The 20,960-nt window shown below is 38.5% G+C and overlaps 1 protein-coding gene across 1 annotated transcript; it reads left to right on the top strand.

Moving 5' to 3' along the window:
- Positions 1-3,059: 3,059 nt before the first annotated feature.
- CLDN16 (claudin 16) lies at positions 3,060-20,448 on the top strand (the record flags this gene model as incomplete). Its single annotated transcript, XM_080918758.1, has 5 exons — positions 3,060-3,173; positions 13,785-13,887; positions 17,731-17,895; positions 19,175-19,366; positions 20,315-20,448. 5 exons carry the CDS (start codon positions 3,060-3,062, stop codon positions 20,446-20,448), a joined length of 708 nt encoding a protein of 235 aa, XP_080774884.1.
- Between the last annotated feature and the right edge of the window lie 512 nt (positions 20,449-20,960).

Here is a 20,960-nt window from a genome sequence, read left to right as displayed (position 1 = left end):
TTACTAACTTGCATACATGTGCGCACACACACACAATCATACAAACATACATTCACTACACACACACACTCAAACATAAACATATACAAAACACATACCACATACTTACACATAATAAGCAATACACACATGCACACATACAACCACAACCACACACAGCCCCATACAGACATATGCATACACATATACATATACACATATACACACAACACACATACATGCATACACACAATACAGACACTACACCTATACACAAATAATATACACTACACCTATACATACACAAAAACAACACACACACTACACACATTCCAACACAAACACAATCACACACTTATTCACATATACATACACTCATACATATATACACATAAACACACCACACATAGATGCATACACACAACACAGTAACAGACACCATACACACCATATACATATACCACACACATACACACACAACAAAAAACACACAGACATACATACAAACAGAGTCACACACAAGCATGTACACATATTCAAACTTATACATACACACATACAGACAATACACACATGCATACAAAACACACATTCACACGCATACGCATATAATAAATGACATACACAGAGACACATACAATACACAGAGATGAACACAGCACACATACACTCAAACATATATGTACACACACATCAAATACCACAAACAAACTTACATATAAACAGAATAACACATAATATACATATACACACATTCTCAAACATATACATGCACACACCAAACACACAGACACACACAGAGACACATGCACACATACACATGCATACAGATACACTCATTTCACACCCATACACTCACACAACACACAGAGAGACAACATATGCATACACCAAAACCACACATACAAACACAATAAACAACATACAGAAAGGCGCATATACACACACACAAACATGTACACATATTCAACACACACATACACTCATTCAAACATGTACATATACACACCACTCACACATATACACTCATTCAAACATGTACATATACACACCACACACACACATACACACACAACACACACAGAGAGACAACACACACACACAAACAGAGACACACAAAGACACACACAGAGATGGGCACAGACACACATATGTACACACACACACCACACACAGAGACACTACACACCAGATACCACACACATAAACGCACACAACCACCACACACAGACATACAAATGCACACACAGCACAGATGAGTATAAAAACCACACACACTAATAAAAGTAAGATAGTTGAAGGAAAATTTGAACTAAGCTCAAGCGCTCAGTAACCTTGGCTTCACATCCACCATTTATAAAGATCAGATCTGAGCAGTACAGGCTCTCTACACCATACTCGGCACTAACCATCATTCTGTGACCAGAACACTAGAACATCTCCTTTCTCGTAACTTTGAAATACATTTTCTTTTAGCTGCAGTCACTCTGCTGTACAATAGACCACTAGAATTTAATCCAACTCTTTGTAGCCTTGTCTTAAACGCCCCCAACCTCCCCCGTTGCATTTCCACTCCCAGATAACTATCAATCCACTTCATCTATTTTTGAAATCCACTTTTTCTTTTTGGATCCCACAAACAAATGCTATGATGTGGCAGGCACTTTTCTTTCTGTGCCTGGCTTATTTCACTTAATGACCTCCTGTTCCATCTTTGTGACCGCAGATGACAGGATTTCATCATTTTTGTGGCTGAGGGGTATTACATCGTATCTGGATAGCTCACTTTCTCCATGTAGTCACAAGCAAGTGAACTCTTAGGTCTGCCCATCTCAATCAAAATGAAGGAGTGCTTGCAAGTCTGTTCAATATCTTGACTATTATTTTTGGTTGTATACCTAGAAGCGAGGGTGCTGGATTACGTTTTTGTGCTTTTCGTTGTTGAGAAACCTCTATTGCCTCCTATAGTGTCTGAACTGACTTATAGCTGAGCATTTAAACTAGACAAATATCATGTAAGTTTTCTCTCTGATGAGTGGATCCTAACTTTCCCACTGCTAAGACCCTTTAATACAGCTCCTCACAGTGTGGTGACCCCATAAGCATAAAATTATTTTTATTGGTGCATACTGTTATTTTGTTTCTGTTATGAATCTGTGAAGAATACCTCTGAAGAGTAAAGAATCATTTGACACCGCCCCCCCCCCCCACATACACACACTTTCTTGCATTAAGAAAGAAAATCCTGTAATACCTCAATTTTGTATTTATACATTCAGGTGTTACTGAAAATTGTTGGTGTTTTACTTCTTTTGATTTGCACATAGGTGCTTGAGGTTTCATTTAGCTGACAAGTTAATGTGCCCCGTTCTTCTCCGTAAGTGTGTTCAAATGTTATGTGTTGATAAAAATAAGACAATAGTTCACATACGCACACTTGTTCTCAGGCCTGATCTGAAAGGTTAGGGTCGTTGGCCCTGCCTCCCGCCAAGTGTTCTGCCCAACACTTTGGAATGTGAACTTGCTTGAGCTAGTACTTGCTTAGCATAATTTCACCGGTGGCTTGTCTGTCTAAGGTAGTCAGGGGATATTAAAATAGTCTAACAATAAAATTGCAATCAGTCAACCGTTCAGCCACCGTCCAAGGGGGAGGAGAACAGCTCCCTCTTCCAAGGGCCTGAGAAATATCAGTTTACAGGCTCCAGCCCTGCCTGGGATCCTTTCTTCATCTCCAGCTTGCCACAGCACTGGCCTCTGTGACCATCATTTGACATTAGCCCACAGCCAGGGCTGCTTCTCGCCCGCACCATGATGCGTTCAGTTCTTCCCCTTCCCTGGCTTCTGATTGGGAGCCTGGCTGCTGGATAGTGACCTCAAGGACCCTCGCTCTGCTACAATCTGTTTATACCATTCTCTCTGAAATTTAAGGTGCCTGCAAGAAGGGTGTGAGGAAACATAAAAGACTGGGCCCTGTCATCCTCAGGTACCGACGACAGAAGCCAATAGCATCAGAAGCCAATAGCGTTCCAGCTGAACTGGCATCAGCCCATGTGTCCCTTCCCGACAGGCTGCTTGCTGCCATGAAGAGCCTTCTTCAGTACGCTGCCTGCTTCTTGGCCACCTTCTCCACCGGGTTTTTGATCGTGGCCACTTGGACCGATTGCTGGATGGTGAATGCTGATGACTCTCTGGAGGTAAGAGGCCAGAATCCTATTTTGCTGTCAGATTTACAGCCAAATACAGACTTCGGTCCTGCCAGATAGTGGCAGCAAAGATAGCCAGCCGGGGGTTAACTGATTCTTAATGGTGCTTAACACTTTTGTCTTATTTAACCCTGACACTAATCTCTGAGGTAAGTACTGTTGTCCCATTTCACAGACGAGATCACCAAGTTATCTACTTTTCCGAGGTTACATTTTCAAAAGTGTAATTACTTAATGCCTGCCAAAGAAGGCTCCGGGAGTTCGCCACTTCCCTTTTTACATATCGAGCAGACTGTCTGCAGAATCCTAACCTTTCTTTTAAGATAAGTGTGTTAACCTCGATGGCAGAATCCAGAGTTCTGTGAGAGACATTTTAAAGTTAATCATCTGAGGAGTGTTGAGCAAGTAGACTCTGTGAGAGCCGTTCTAAAGGACAGCTAATGACTCCAGGCCTTTGAAAGAGTAAAATCAAAAGTATATAGAACCTACTTAGCTTGTGTTGCCAGGGGAATGCTGACTTCAAGCAGGAGAAAACACTCAGGCCAAAAGTCTCCGAAGGGCACCTCAGCACTCCGGAACAGGAGTGGACTTTAGAACTCCACCCTGGGACTGGATGAGCTAACACCTGAAAGTTGGATACCACTAAATGAAAAAGAAATGTAAAAGGTAAAGTGCACAATCTTTTGCTGTGGTATAGGAATAGGGCAGAGCTGCACATGATTCAAATCTTCAGTTATCTGCTGCTCCTAAGTAATGCTAAGGAAAATGCAGGTCAGATAATCATCATGAAGTGAGCAACTCAGATGAGTCAGGGGCAAATCCATCTCCTGTTTTCTGTATGGCTTGAGCCATGATCTAAACACACTAATGTCTATGAAGGTTAAGGAAGACCTGGGGTGGGGGAAGCTTGCAATCTTTATTATAATACTTTTAAAAATTCTCAAGTTATAATTAGAAGTGAAATTCAAAATTTTTGTATTTTGTTCTGGAATCATTTCAATTATTTTTGTATGTGTGCTGAAATTTCCTCTAATCCCTACATCACATTTTAAAACGCCTTAGAGTTATAAATGCCTGTGTAATGCTGAAAGTTTATATTTCTAAAAACTGTTATAAAGAAGTCACCTGGATTACCTGTTTTGCAGTGAGGGATGGAACTCAAGTAAGCAGTAATGCATATATATATACATATATATACACACACATATATATGCATATGCATATATATCTGTGCCCCTTGGACAGTGCTTTGGGAAAGTGTGGCTCAATCCCCCATGAAGCCATTAGTTTCTCATTATCCAGGCTGCCAGTCATAAGTGATCAATAGAAAATAATGTCACACTTGAGCACACTTTAAATTAAGTTTGTAAAAAATGTTTTTTTTAAAAATATGTAAAACCCCATCTGAAGTCATTGGTGAAATATTTTCTAAAACAGCTTGAAAGTCTTTTTGCTTCGAGTGAGAGTTGTTAACCTTCTCGGTTAAGAAATGGAATTTTAAGAAGAGTCAGGCTTGCTGAGAGGGCAGGAACCACAGCATGAAGAGCCATATTCCTTTTAGTTTCTCAATCAATTTACCTTCCAAAAAATACAAGCAAATCACTAGTTGAAATGAATACTAGAAATTATTCACTTTAAGTAAATTCTTCCTAACTTCACACAGGTTGATATTTTCTTTATCCATTTATTTGGGGGGGGGGTGTTTGATTGTCCTTAATACATCCCAATTGTAGTTTCTCTTCTCTCCCCTCCTCCCAGTCCCCCACACTCTGTCCCCTGGACCTACTGGGCCTCTGCATCTGTTCAGAAAAGAGCAGGCCTCCTAGGGATATCCACCAAACACAGCAAAACAAGATGCAATGAAAGGAGACGCAGACTCTCATATTAAGGCTGGCAATTTGAATAGGAGAAAAAGGATCTTAAGAGCAGCCAAAAGAGTCAGAGACACCCCTACTCTCAATGCTGGGAGTCTCACAAAAACACCAAGCTCAACAATCACAACCTACACGCGGAAGATCTAGGTCATGCCCATGTAGGCACTGTGATTGCTGCTTCAGTCTGTGTAGTTCCTTAGCTCCTCGATCCCTACTTAGTTCATTTTGTAGACCGAATTCTCCTGGTGTTCTCAAGGCCTCGGGCTTCTATAATCATCTTCCTCATGAGTTCCTTGAGCTCAAAGAGGAGGGGCTCAGTAAATTTTGTCTCTTCCTCCGCCTCTTCCTATTTCTCCCTTCTTTCTTCCCTCCCATCCTCCCTCTTCCCCCACTAAGCCCCCACCTTTTGCCTAATATTTGGCTGTGAGTCTCTGCATCTAAAATGCTTTTCTATTTCCTCCAGTGAAATGCCTTCTCCAAAGTGCCTATATGCAGAACCTATCCTGTAAGCATAAACCCCTTCTTGTCACTTCTCTTTAAACAATCTCTATCAATATGTTTTAAAGGGACACCAATCTTTTATAACATTTTTTAATTGGTAAGCATAACATTTATTAGGTGTGCAAACGATTGAAGGTTCTCCTAAGCACTGGCCCATTTCGACTGTTCTCTCTCTTTTGTATGTCACTCATAGTTCATGGTTGCATTTTACTTTTTTTAACCAATTGTTGGAAAAAAGTAAATACAATAAAAATGTAAATAAATACACTTGAAGAGGCAGAAGAAGTAATCTGGCTCACAGCTTTGTTAATATAGGCATGTAGGTTGGAAAATTGGTTCTTGGGTGCAGCTCAACTTGGCAAATACATAAAATATAGGTTATGAAGAAGCACTGTGCCTACAATAGTAAAAGAAATGAAGATAACAAAGGAGTGCATCTTGCCTTTCAGACATTGAGTGCATTAAAAAAAAGATGAGCATGAACTATAACAAATGACACAGATCAGTTCATATTTGAGAAGTAAATGAGTGGAATACTGTTGGAGCAGAGATGATGAAGCTGTCATTCTTCATTAGGCATATTGAAATAGGTCTCATCGAAGAAAGGGCTTTCAAGCTAAGCCTCCAAATGATGCAATTTCAAAGGGTAGAAATGGCAGTGGAGGCTTTGGATGACTAGACACTGTGCTATATATATATGCGCAGAATGAGGTTCCTTGGTTTGTAAAAGGATATAACTCAAAGCAAGAAGCATAAGGAATTCAGATATTCTAGCTTTTGTTTTTTTGAACAATTATTGGGGAAAAGTAAGTGCGATAAAAATATGTAACTAAAAACATTCTTCAGTTTTACTACTATTCACCTGCCTTAAAGAGTGAAATTCTCTGTATTTAGTAGGGGTGTTTAAAAAGAAAGAAGGAAAAAGCACCCTGGAAAAGCAGTGGGTGTGGCTCTAAATAAAATCTGAGCTGCTCTCCTATCCTCACCATCCTAGAGTCTGTTACACTTGGGAAGACTTGGGTGCTGGAACAGAATGGGCTGAAGGTTTTTAAAGTCAGTAGCTACTCAGCTCTTAGTCCAGGTTAACTGATTCTCTCAGGGAAAATCACATCCTTTGCCTTCTATTCGTTTCCCTCAAATATAAGGAGTTTAATTCAATTGCACGTTTATCACCTTTGTCCTTACCATCAGGGTGCCCGAAGTAGCTATAACCTCTGAGCAATGGTGACTTGTTAAGCCACCAAAGATACTCAGAGCTTCCCTAGAGAAAACCTTTTATTCCCCCAGAGAAAAAGTTTCATACACATGTGTTTTGACTTCACTCTTGTCCCATATACCCAACCTTCTGTCCTTAAGCTCGCTGCCATGTCCCTTTACCTCTCCCTTTGACCCACTTCCTCTTTTGCTTTTCTCCGTTTCTTTATGATTCTACTCTTTGCTTCTATCCCCCTTTCTTTTGATTTGTTCTTCTTTTCTCCTCTCATCCCACAAATAAGCACCCACAGTATGGCCTCACTGTAGTGGGTTTCTAGTTATGTGGGTTGTACACTCCGGAGCTGATTCTATGTATAGTAAAGGACAGAAATTAGTGAAGAGTTCAGTGTGACAAGTGTCATGCCTGAGGGTGGGCAATGATGACTGGGTGCCTTATGCTATCTTAGATCATTAGTGGAGTCTTATTAGAGGTCACTGCTAAGCTGGGGTTTGAAAAGCAAGTGAATGAACAGAAGCAAAGAGTGTTCTAACCTAATGAATGGAATGCACAGAGATATAGGTGTGATCTTGCTGTATGCTCATGGTATTACAGATGTTTCCTGATGTAGACATGAAATTATAGGGGCTAGGAAGTTAAAGGCTTAAAGTATTATGCAAAGTATAGGTCCAGCTCTATAGGCAACAGTGCCTCACTGGAGACAAATAAGTACATGTCTCTTAGAAATATCAGCCTTTTCTGGCTGCTCATGGTAGGTGGCTCAAGGGGCTAAAATGAATCAGGATGAGACATTTTAAAGGACATTTGCATAAACCAGGAGGAAAACAATGCGTGTGTAATTGATAATTGCCGTAAGCATGAAATGTTGAAGAGAGAAGTGGGAAATTCTAACACAGATGGATGGGGATGGTTGGTTGCATGAGCCCAGAAGGTAACAGGGAGCAATATGCCAAGGTGGAAACCACCTTACTCACTTCGGGTGACTTGTGAAATCACTCACTCAGTGGTCAAATGGAAATGGGAATTTCCATACTAAAATCATGGAGCATGCTCTCTGGAAGAATTTTGTTTTGTTGTGTTTTTATTTTGTTTGCTCGTTTGTTTTTGTTTTTTTTTTTTATCTTAGCTTAGCATTGTAGTAAAACCTGTTCATCAGCGGAGAAGCATATATAGACTATATCTTAATGCACGGGCTCTTGGTTAAATTTCATTTGTCTCTCGTATACAGGAGAATGGTAACTCATATGACCTAGCTTCCTGTGAGAAGTAAACAAGCCCGTGTATACCAACCAAGCATTTATAGCAGTTCACCAGGTAAACAGGAATCAGCCAGAAAATGTCAGATGTATTATGATCCATTGATAGTTCACTGTTTTCTTTTGTTCTGGGGGAGGAGGTGACATTTTGTATAATGGTCACCAATATGAGAAATTAACGAATGAAGTTCCAGTCTTAGTTTTGTTATCGATTTTCTTAGAGAAATGTTGTTTATTTCTCTAGGCAATGATGTGCCCAGCTTTGTACTTATGAGTGATTATTGCTTGACTCAAGGAGCAAGACAGAAAATGGAGTCCCATAGCAAAGTTATCTATCTACCAATGAATGCTCACAATGAATGAGGGCTAGAAGGATTAATCACATTACTATGATGCTAACCCTCTTGTAGGATATGTAGTTATTTATTTTCTTGCAGGGGTAGAAACAATACTTTTTTAAAGAAAGTTGCTGGTCTCTCCATTATCAGAAGGAAAAAAAATGTTTGGGTAAGATGATTTAGTTTCCAGTTAATTTTTTGTTAATTAGTTCCTGGAAAGTGCTATACTCTGAGCACAATTATGATTAAATTTTTATTACTTCAAAGGAAGGTTGTTCACAGTAGAATTTATTTCCTCCTCATAATCAGGTTTTCTCCTAGGATTTCTATTTGCCTTACTAATGCTATAATTCTTCCAGACATAGAGTAGGTATAAAAATTATTATGTATAATGTGTGTTCTGATGGCTTATATACCAATTCTAGGTCCTGTTTGATTTTAAGTTCTTTTAGCAGACATTAGAGACTGTGAGTGCACTCCTATTTTTCTCAGGATTTTCTACTGCACAGAGGTTCATGTTACAGGAGCTGAGGATGCATTCAGGCCCACGCACTCATGAAGAAGTTGCTACAATATGTGCCATATTGCTGAAAGAATGAACAGAAGATGATCTTTGGAGATTCACATTAATCCCTGAAAAAGAAGTATGTCTATAATGAAATGGCCATTTTTAAAAGGCCTGATCTTAGACCTTGCTATAATATAAAGAATGGATACATGCATTTGAATTATCTTTTTAAGAAGAAAAATAATTTAAGAAAAACATAAAAACCCCTAAAGTGTTTAATAAAGCTGCTAAAAAAAGTGTACTAAGCTGAAATGGTAAGGCTTCTCTGCTTTGTTCTTTGAAACGTTTTTATAAAGAAAGGAAAAGGCATCTAATCATTATTGAAATACAATTTGTGCCCTCTGCCATGGGTCAGTTAGCATTACTAACTGTGATTTTCTTAGGGCAGCATTGTAATGCATGCAACAATAGAATTATATCAAAATTTAAGGGTTTCATAAGTTCTCCTATGTAATTGTCATCTAGCAAGAAAAATTCTGGTAGTCAGTGTTATAAGAAGACAGGAGCTATAAGGGTAACTGTTTTGAGATTCAAAGTAACCAATCCCAGAATTAAAGAGTAATTTGTGACACTGTAGTTCACTGGGAAATGTCTTCATTGATATAATTTCTAAGGGATTTTAAATGATGCCAAGTTAATATAAACTTTACTTTTGAATAGTCACTTCAACTCATGAACTTAACTGGATAGTTAGTTGATTTTGCTTAAAAGCATATACACAGCCAGGCATGGTGGTCTGTCTTTGTAATTCTGGAGCTCATGAGTTTGAGACAGGAGGATTGTTCTAGTGGGAGTTTGGGCTACTGACTCTTTGTTGCATCAAACCAGAAGAAGAAATAAATTAAGAACTAAACATATATGTACATTTGAAGCAAATAGTTCATATTGACCACCTTGTACTTCCGATAAGTTAATTATCCATTTATGCGATTGGCAAAATCGACAGACTTTGTCTCCAACAAGTAACTGTTGAAAGTCTGTTGTTTACCAGGATGGGGGATGACGGAATCCTTGAAGCAGGGAGGCATATCTATCCTGCTTGCTGTATTCGCAGTATTAATTGGTATATCAATCAGAACTTGACATCATTCAGTGACACAGATTAGAATGTAACATTGTAGAGAAATTCCTGTGGAATCACAGTTTGGACGAGATAAAGTCTTGCTAGCAAGAGCATAAAGAGATATCTTAGGAAAGGGGAATGTCTTTGAATGTCTCGAGTTCCAGGTAGAAATTTAACATGTTGAAAGCAAAGGACATGGTTTTTACTATAGATAAGATGTGAATAGCTCAGTGAGCTGAGGAAAGAGGTCTGTGCATGTGTGAAGTGGTCTTTGCACGGGTAGTAGAGACATGTTGAGAACAACCACATCTAGATGTAAGTAGCTACTTACTGTGGCTGTGTGTTACCATCTATAACAGGGTCAGGAAACAAAGCCAACAGAGCATACAAGGTAGGAAGGGAAGGCACGTGTCTCTGGGTTGTCTGTGGTTCTCTCCACTCGGAGTATCAGCCACCAGTCAGGGGATGTGTTGTACCTTTTGCTTTGTTGGTGTTTTGGAAAACATGTCTATTTTGAGGAAAATGATCCATGTCTCACTCTCTGAAGAAATGGTATCACCGGACCATGAATCCCTTCAACATTGCTGCCTGTGTTATTCATACACATACCGATTTCAAGTTAAGAACAAACAACTCAAATTTAGAACTTTCTATCTCCAATTGCCCCCTTGAGATTAAAACTATTAGTTTCCATTTCCACTTCACAGTTTTGCCCTTTCAGAAAGGTTAGCCCCACTATTTAAGCACTAGTTAGCCTTTAAAGAACCTTATTTTAGGAGTTCCAAGAACTTCTGTTGGCTTGCCTTGCAGAACAGTTCCTAATAAGCTATTTTGTCACAATCAATAAGATTGACTACGGAGGGCTTTCCTAAGATGATAACCTAAAAATCCTTTCACCTTGCACTCTCTGCACAAAGGCACCTTTAAGGGTGTCTACAGTAAGTGGTGTATTAAACACAGAAGTTTGTTAATTACAGCCGCTATTCTCACATATCTTAGCTGAGTGTGAATACCAAGTGATTTAATAATGTGCCCTTGGGCATTAATACCTAATGAAATTGGGCTCCATGTTTCCTCTAATGACCTCATTGCTTTTTGAAATATGGTCATGGCAAGTAAATGATCAATAGCCTTGAAATTGGCACCACTACTGGACCATAGCTTAATATCCTTGTTATTAAGGATTGTGCCTGAGTTACATTGCATATAGCAGGAATGGTCACTTATAATGTAAGAAGAATGTTCCCCCGGCTGATTTAGACAGTAGGAAAATGTGAACCATGATTGTTTGACTAGAGAGCCATGGTTACATATCCACCATGTACCATTCTAATTAGGATAAGCTGGATTTATGAGCTGAGAGACTGAGGACATGGGGACTAATGAACCCCACTTTTCTTCATAGTATAGTGTGTCCATATGTTTCCCAACTGCATCAGTTGCCAAAGACTGCATAGCCAATGACCGTAAGGAAATAATTCTCTCATAGTCCTGAAGACTTGACCTTTAAGATCAAGATCTTTGCAAGGTTCTATTCATTGTCTCATTGAGAACTGCTCTGGTACATCCAGATTCTTGTGACTGTGGGTTATCCATGACTTGTGAGTGTGAATCCCAACACTGCAGTGCTTTTCTTTGTAGAAGTATGATAAGGACACCACAAAAGATTAGTTCAGAATCCACTTGTAGAGCCAATGCTCTTGTCAGGCTTGTAACTCAGTTGTATCTACAAACAGCGCCATAGTCACAAGTTCTGGGGATTAAGACAGGCTGAGTCTGTTAGAATTCTGTCATTTATTCCATTATGTCCTCATTTTTACCACCACCATCTTTAGTGAAGCCCAGTACAGCCAGCATTTAAGTCATGGTATTTAGAAAGTTACCATCATTTTCATTTGAGCTAATACTTTATAGTATATTAGGAATTTTTAACATTTTAAGTGACTCTGTCACTATCTTCCTTACACAGATGAGGAAATTGAAATTCAAAACAGAGAAGATCTTGACAAAGTTTACACTATAGCTATTAAGATGTCAGTCTGTTTTTAAAATTATGCCCATACGTGTGTGTGTGTGTGTGTGTGTGTGTGTGTGTGTGTGTGTATGTGTGTGAACATCTTGCTTTGGAAATCAATGTGTCAGGCTGTAGAGGATAAATTTTCCTAATTAGAGTTTTGACCTCTGTTCTTCTCTAGGTCTGATAGTATTCCATAAAACCAAGAGCATTATTTTCAGACTTAATAAAAGGGACACTCTACCAAATGGTCATCTGAAGAATGACAGCCACGCCATGAGACTCTAGTTAGGACCACTTCATTGAAAGTTGTCTTCCAATATCTGAGTACCACACACAGGATACCTTAGCCTGAAATAGAGTTCTGAAATGAGTTGTAAGCACACCATAAGCAAGATGTGAGAATATACACATGGATGGCTCAGTTGGAGTCTCCTCTCCTTCATTACTATTAACTGTTCTATTACAGTATTTCTTCTTTCTCATGCCTCCATTTCCTTGTTTGTAAATAGTCGATAACAGCTCATTGATGATTTTTAAAAAACAAATGACATGATAACATACTTAGACGGCAGATACTTCAAAGTATAGATTCAATAAAATTTTTAATCATTTCCGATTGTAAATATTTTACATACAAGGCAATACTGAGAGTTTCAGCAAATCCCAAATAGAACACTGGATAAGGGATGCAGGGAGCTCATGTTAGAATGCCACAATACTCATGTTAAGATGATTTTCTCTTTTGAAATGTTTTCCAGTCTTTTCCATCCCTCTGGACAACATTTCAACACCTCTTCCTTTGCAACTCTTTCCTGCTCTACTATCTTATTTATTCTGTGGGGATGGGGTTTAAAAAATGACTTTCCACAATAACTGTGAAGGCTTTTTAAGCTAGTTTCAGATTTCCAAGGTAATGGGACCTGTAATTGAGTCTGAAGAAACAATGATATTGCCTCCCTCCATATTCACGAGCTCCGTCAAGAATACTTGAAACTGTTCTCTGCTGAGATGTTTACTACTGTTTTTTAAAGTCTGTGACTTACAGCCCACCAATAAAGAATGACAAGGGTCAGGGAACATTCCTTTTAAGGCATGTGGGCATCGTCATCTGTGTACCAATTCCAAGTAAAAGTGCTTTGCAACCGTGTAGTAATATTAGATTACCTCTCAGTTCCCTTATATTCATGTCATAGCTTAAAGGTTTGTAGTATGTCAGTATAGCAGAGAGTAAGATGAGTAGGGATGCTCAGCCATTTATTGTTGCTCTTTTTCATTTATTGGTTCTCTTTGCTAATTTTAAATTTATGAGCCTCATAGAAAACAGCATCCTTCTTCATGAAAGTCAATGTCTGTAATGAAGATGAATTAATGTGCTTTGCTGATAGACTTGAGGCATTAACATTACCATCTATTGTTTTATAGATTTATTTATGAGTAAATGTTAGCACGTGGAAGTGAAATAGATTGCCTTTATGTGAAATCGTGGTTCAACAACAGAAGTATATTTTTAGTTCTGGTTTCATCCTCCAGGCCATGACTTATTTTTCCACACGCCCCTTTTAATCAGGAAGCAAATTCATTTCTTGGCCCAGAAAGCCTTTAATTGTCAATGTCTAAGGGAATATACTCTACTAGCATTGTTTTATATAAATAGATTTCTGGTTACGTTTCGAACTTTGATAGCAACTGTGATAGATGAATGTCCACATGACCTAGAGGAAATGGAGTTAGCCTTGTAAGATGTTTCACACAGTGTCTTTTTCAACCTCCAGGTGAGCACTAAATGCAGAGGCCTGTGGTGGGAATGTGTCACAAATGCCTTTGATGGCATCCGTACATGCGACGAGTATGACTCCATATATGCAGAACACCCCTGTACGTATACTGTAAACTTTTATCTTTTCTAGGAAGGGTGTGCCAGAGGGATGCTGAGCTAGATGTCCATTAGCCTGTTGTATGGTACTAAGAGTTTTAATTTGAGATTTTGGCAGTTAGAAATGGGTATCATTTCTGAAATGTGGATTGAAACATATTGTATCATACTTCACCTTTCCCCCTGATTTTGTAAATTCCATTATGGTCATAATGACCTGACATAATGCCTAATCCATAGCCGGCCTCTAGTAAATATTTCAAGAAATTGAAACTCATCCTTTGGTGAATCCACTCGGCATCAAGATAAATGAAAAGTGGGTCTTGTGGATTGTCCTCCCAGACATATTTTCAGTCCAGGAAAAAATAAACTTTAACAAAAGCAGCCTTCAAAACATCTTCATCTGCTATCTGGGAGTTTGGTGATCAAGATAATTTTTGCCATAATTTATGAGGCCTTTTAATAGAAATTTTAAAACTTCCCACTTTCCTCACTATATTCAGCTCCCTCTACACACACTCTCTCTCTCTCTCTCTCTCTCTCTCTCTCACACACACACACACACACACACTCACACACACACACACACATACACACACACACACACAAGCAGATATCCTGATTTGCCAAAAAGGAGGAAATATATGCCAAGTTTTCATTTTATTTCAAAAACATAATGTGTAGACTAAGCTCAGAACACAAGCTATTTATATTCTTGTTTATCTATTTACTTATTTCTGTATGCATACATGGGGGGCATGGGTATGCCGAGGTACAGTTGTGGAGGCTAGAGTGTCAGTTCTTTCATTCTTCCTGGGTTTGAATTCAGATCTTCTGACTTGGGAGGAGACCTTTGTTTGCTGAGAGATCTTCTGGTCTAGGAAGTCAAGCAAACATTAAAGATTTTACAATGTAAATACTGGTATGCACAGTTTTGGGGAAAGAATTAGAACCATTTGTTAGGAGAGTGAATATTGATATTTTAATATGCTCCCGTTAAAGTTTTACCTGTACTAGCTCACATTTGTCTGCTGCTTTTAACTCATTGTTTAAATGGTAAAGAACTTTCATTTGTATGTAAATATGTTTAAAGACAACAATAATAAAGACATATTCTAGAAAAGTAACAACTCCAGGTTCTCTTGGTCAGGAGACTATCTATAGGGTGTAAAGATTCCTTTGCATTTTCTCCTAGATTCATAGAACCAATGTAAATAACGTTTTGAGTTTTTTTGTTTTTTTTTTTTATTTTTTTTTATATCCAGTGTGTGTTGCACCTGATAGATATTTGTCCTTTGGTGCTTCTTTTGTTAAAAGTAGTTTGAGCAAACCTAACTAAGGATGCTAACTCTGTTCTGGAGGCCAGAATTCAACCCCTGAAATAAGAAATTCTTCCATAGTTTGTATTGGCATTTTGCCTGTAACAGATCTGCACCCCCAAGAACCAGACTGACCCTCGGGCTTTATAGAGACCCTCCGTAGAAAACAATGCAAGAATCTTTATAGGAAGAAGAAAGCAGAGCTGATGTAGATATGCATGCATATTTCATCTTAATGAATTAATGGCTTTGGGTGGGCCAAAGTTTTCTCATTAGTAGAAGGCCCACTTATGTATTGAGTATTGAATTAAAGAATAAGTAAAATAAATCTAGCATATAAAGGTTAATCCTCATAATGCTTCTTTTATTTATTCAGGAAAATATATGTATATATTTGGTTTCTGTTTGGAAATAATGACAATTTTTAAAATAGAAATTCCAAGCCTCGGGATAAATTACATACACGGGTATTGATAATGCTCTTGGTTTCTTTTATAGTTTCTGGGAGAAAATGTTCTGTCAAAAGCCATGTAGAGCAGAAAGTTTTCTTTTGGCTCCCAGTTAAAGGGTTCCACCCATGATGTCGGGGATGTCGATGTAGCAGGGACTTGAAGCAGCTGCTCGAAACACACTCCCCATGGGGAAGCAGAAAAGGGTGAACGCTTGTGACCAGTTCACTTCGTCCTTTTTTTTTTTTTTTCTTGTTTTGTAAATATTTTTTTTTGTTTTCTTTATTTCTTGGACTTCATACAGTCTGTGAGTTGTTTCTGGGGGAGTGCAAGCCTCTGGGGTTAGCATCCCACTATCAGTGACTGCATATTATGTCTGTTCTTTTGTGACTGGGTTATCTCACTCAGGATGATATTCTCTAGATGCAGCCATTTTCTTAAGAATTTGGTTAAGTCCTTGTTTCTGGTGGCTGAGTAGTATTCCATTGTGTAAATGTACCACAATTTTTGTATCCATTCATCTTCTGAAGGACATCTGAGTTCTTTCCAGCTTCTGGCTATTATAAATAGAGCCGCTATGAATATTGTGATGCATATATCTTTGTTGTGTACTAAGGTGTCTCTGGGCTATATGCCCAGAAGTGGAATAGCTGGGTCTTCAGGTAGTACTATATCCAATTTTCTTTACCAACACCACATCAGATAGAGGCCTAATATCCAAGGTATACAAGGAACTCAAAAAGCTAGACACCAGAGAATCAAATAACCCTATTAAAAAATGGGGTACAGAGCTAAACACTTCGTCCTTTATTATAGTCTGTGACCCCAGCCCAGACCGGTGCCACACAATTTTAGCATGTGGTTTTCCATCTCAATTAATTTAACTGATGAGTGCTTCACAGGCACACCTAGAAGGCAAACAATCTCTTTTTTTCCCCTTCCCTTTTTTTAATTGGATACTCTCTGTATTTACATTTCAAATGTTATCCCATCCCCCCCACACTGCTTACCTCCCCCTCCACTTGTCTCCATGAAGGTGCACCCTCTCCCAGTCATCCTCTTCACCTCAGTGCCTTGGCATTGCCCTGCACTGGGGAAACATGCCCTCACTGGACCAAAGGCCTTTTCTCATATTGAAGCCAGACAATGCTATCCTCTGCTACATATGCAGCTAGAGCCATGGGTCTCTCCATGTGTGCTCAATGGTTGATGTTTTAGTCCATGGAAGCTGTGGAAGGTTTGGTTGGTTGATAGTGTTGCTCTTCCCGTGTGGTTGCAAACCCGTACAGCTCCACTACACTACAGATACAGCTAAGCATGCTTGCAGCTAGCCATCAGACTAAACACGTGGACCTAAATGAAGGGGCTAGAGAAAGGACTGAAGGAGCAAACAGTCTCTTGAAGGTGTGTCTCAGAGCTGTATCCTAGGTGATTTCATATCCTGTCATATGGACAATTAGTAGTAATATTAGAATAATAATGGACATATAGTATTTTCACTTGCTGATGAGGTAGAAGGGAATTTCATGCATTAATTTCTTCTTCAAGTGTATCATATACATCTTCAAATTTTAAACATGGAAGTTGGTTATATTTTCCAGACACATAAACCACAGTTTTATTTCCTCGTTGAAAAACAAATAAAGGCAGGAAGGTCCCAGATTATTATGAAGATAAAATATAATTAGTATATGATGAAAGAAAGAATATATTATTAGTTTCTATAATTTAGGTATTGTATAACAATTCATACTCTATTTCTGATATATTTTCTTTCTTTCTAGCATTTCAGATCAAGCATACAGTCTCTGTCTAACTGCTATCCAGAGTTTTGATTTCACAACTGTAGCTACTTTATAATTTTGAACTTAATGAGGAATTATAGGCACCTGTATTTAACCTTGTACATAAATTCTGAATTCTGTGTATTGCCTTATATTGCTGTGTCTAAACTTGTGTTCTGGGATTTTCCTGTGGGAGTTAACCTGTCTGTTTCTCCTTCCCCTCCTCCTTCTTCCCCCTTTCCTCCTCCCCATCCTCCTCCCCCTTTTCCTCTTCTTACTCCATGGTCTTGCAGTGAAGCTGGTGGTGACTCGAGCACTGATGATCACAGCTGACATTCTGGCTGGCTTTGGATTCATCACCCTCCTCCTTGGACTTGACTGTGTGAAGTTCTTACCCGATGAACCACATATTAAAGTCCGCCTCTGCTTTATTGCAGGGACCACATTACTCATTGCAGGTACTGGGCTTGGTTTACTTTATTTAATAACCCTGAGTCCCAGATCATTCCTTGGTTGTGCTACACAAATTTATCATTTCTTCTCATTTAAGAGTCTTTCTGTATCTTGTCTCCTCAAGGTGTACAGCTCTTATACATGCCAGTGAGATTACTTAACAAACTTAACGTACTTGGTTTTCAGAAAAAAAAAATCTCTACGACCACCGAATACTCTTTTTATAAACCAATATAGGAAAAGTCAACTTACTGAAGAAAATCTGTGTGGGTCTCACAGTAAAGGTGATTGGACTGAATAGCTTAAGATAACAAAACGGGCTAAAAGAATTATCTGGAATTAGTCTGCCATACACAGATTTTGAAAGCACGTATTCTGCTTTGTAGTTTAAAAAAAAGTTATTTCCACATTATTTGGTAAATGTAACACTGTTATAGAAATGGATAGTAACTTATACCTTTTTGTAAGGGTTGCATGTTTACATAGCTTAGATGAACAGTTAGATATATAAATCCAAATGATATGTAAAATAAATGTTATCAACACTCCAGGAGTTGGTAATAGAGTTTCTCCATGCAGAAATGTAGTAACTGTTACATGCTTGTGCAGTGTTGACCAACATGAACACACACAACTCCAGAACATGCTACTTGGTGATGGTAATGGATGGTATGTTACATGAGAGTATAATTAACATACTGTATTTTGACCATTATTTTAGAGTGTACTTCATTTACTTTAAAAAGGTGTTTTCTTCAAAGCATTGGACCCTATTACAGCTGAGTCCTGTTTCTCATAGGTGCTGATTTTCTTCACTACATTGTTTTTCTCTTGACACTGACCTTAATTTTTATATTGTCTTGTTCACTATGGCCTGGGGAGAAATGAGCCATGTATTTTGTATATGTGTGTGTACATATTCACACCATGTAGCTCTGGCATACAGCATGCCAACCACACAAACTTCTGGGTTAAGTGATATATGGCTGTACAAAAATAACTTTGAAAAAAATGGAAACATTGCAAAGAGATACATCGTAGCGATCATTTTAGAATCACACAAATCGGACGAACACTGTGTGATTTCATCTCAGTGCTTTGTACTGTGGAGAGAGAAGATGAAAGGCAAGGATGGAAGCCGCCCAAACCTCTATTGTCCATGAATCCCCATAGCGGTATTACTGCTTTATCTGGCACCATGCATCTTTAACAGTCAACAGATCCTTGTGACTTAAGCTTGGAAAATGTTCTGCATCATTCCTGAACCCCCTTCATATCTTTCAGGTACCCCAGGAATCATAGGTTCTGTGTGGTATGCTGTAGATGTTTATGTGGAACGCTCCTCTCTGATTTTACACAATATATTTCTTGGCATCCAATATAAATTTGGTTGGTCCTGCTGGCTTGGAATGGCTGGGTCTTTGGGTTGCTTTTTGGCAGGAGCTCTCCTCACCTGCTGCTTGTACCTCTTCAAAGGTAAGGACAACTCAAAGGACAGGTTCCTCTTTTACTGTCATCTTTCCCAATCCAAAGGAAACATGTCTCATCAGACCAAATGGCTCTGACACCCTTTGCAATTTCAGTTGTTCAAAGACAACTAAATTGTAGCACTCAGGGTTGATTCCCCAGTAACAGATATTAGCAAAAAGTGAAAGCCAGAGCTGCATCTTTGTCCAGTCTTCCAGCATGGAGTAGAAGTTTCTGTACAATGATCATTGTCACGTATATAAGTTGACTAAACCAACTAAATTTATGTTTAGAGTTCAATGGACACCTTGACTGAGAGCCAGTCAATGATTATTGGTAAAGGATGTCATGTATGGTATTGGTTTCCTAAAAATCTACCTAAAATACCAATATTTTTGCATAATTATTCACCACATTTTCAGTATAATGATAATTTTGAAATACTCAGAACTTCAACTGGGGTTTAGAATCTACATGATTCCAAAAGAGATTCCTGTGTGTGTATTGTGTGTATGTGTGTGCACATGTGTGTGAAAAAGAGTGTGTGTATGTGCATACGTGTGACTGGGTGTGCACGTGTGCACATCTTTGTGTATGTGAATGTGTATACGAATCTGCATATATTTACATGGATATATGCATATACACAAAGGCATGTGAAAGTATGTATGTGTATCTGTGTGTAAAAAGAATATTATGTGCATGTGTATGACAGTGTGTCTTTGTGTGTGTGAATGTATGTTTATATATATATGCATATATATGTACATATATATGTGCATGCATGCACGTGTGTGTATGTATGTGTGCATATGTACAAACATGCCTGTATGCATTGGTGTATGCATATCTTTGCCTGTCTTGGAGAAGAACATATAATATGAATATTTTTTCATTTTTGAAATTTAACTGGCTTATATGTATTTTCATTTTTCTGCATTTATCTTTTTCAAACAGATGTTGGGCCTGAGAGGAACTACCCTTATGCCATGAGGAAGCCCTATTCAACTGCAGGTGTTTCCATGGCCAAGTCCTACAAGGCTCCTCGGACTGAGACAGCCAGAATGTATGCTATAGACACCAGAGTGTAAAATCTGTCAAATATTAATCTGTGTTGTTTAATTACTCAATCAACGTGTTCAAGTTAATAAAATAAATGATCAACTTTGGAGCAGTCATTTGCATTTCTGATTCAAATTAATTAATTGCCGGTTCAATCAAAATGTTTGCTTCTGCTTTTATGTCTCCCATGATTCTCTGTACGCCGCCCCCCCCCCCACAGGTGTCCCTGTATTTTCAGCTGACTTTGACAGAATGAAGAAATCTGTCTCAGGTGTCTTTATTGCTTTTGGAGATTAGGGCATAGTAATATTAAAGTGAAACGATGCTTCTGAAACACAAAGCAATTTTAAGTAGGTTCAAGGGCCTAATTTTGAAAGGATAGAGGGGCTCTTAGCTCTTCCTGACTCAAAGCACAATTTTAATTCTCCCCAGGTATTCATCAATAACTTGAAGGAGGGTTATTGTTCTAACTTTAAACATGTATATCAGAATCTATCATACTGAAATATTATTAAAATGGAAAAAGAAAGTGCCAGCCTCC

The sequence above is a fragment of the Micromys minutus genome (assembly GCF_963924665.1).
Source record: "Micromys minutus genome assembly, chromosome: 7".
In the NCBI taxonomy this organism is placed as follows: Eukaryota; Metazoa; Chordata; class Mammalia; order Rodentia; family Muridae; genus Micromys; species Micromys minutus.
This window is presented reverse-complemented; position numbering and strand designations above follow the sequence as displayed.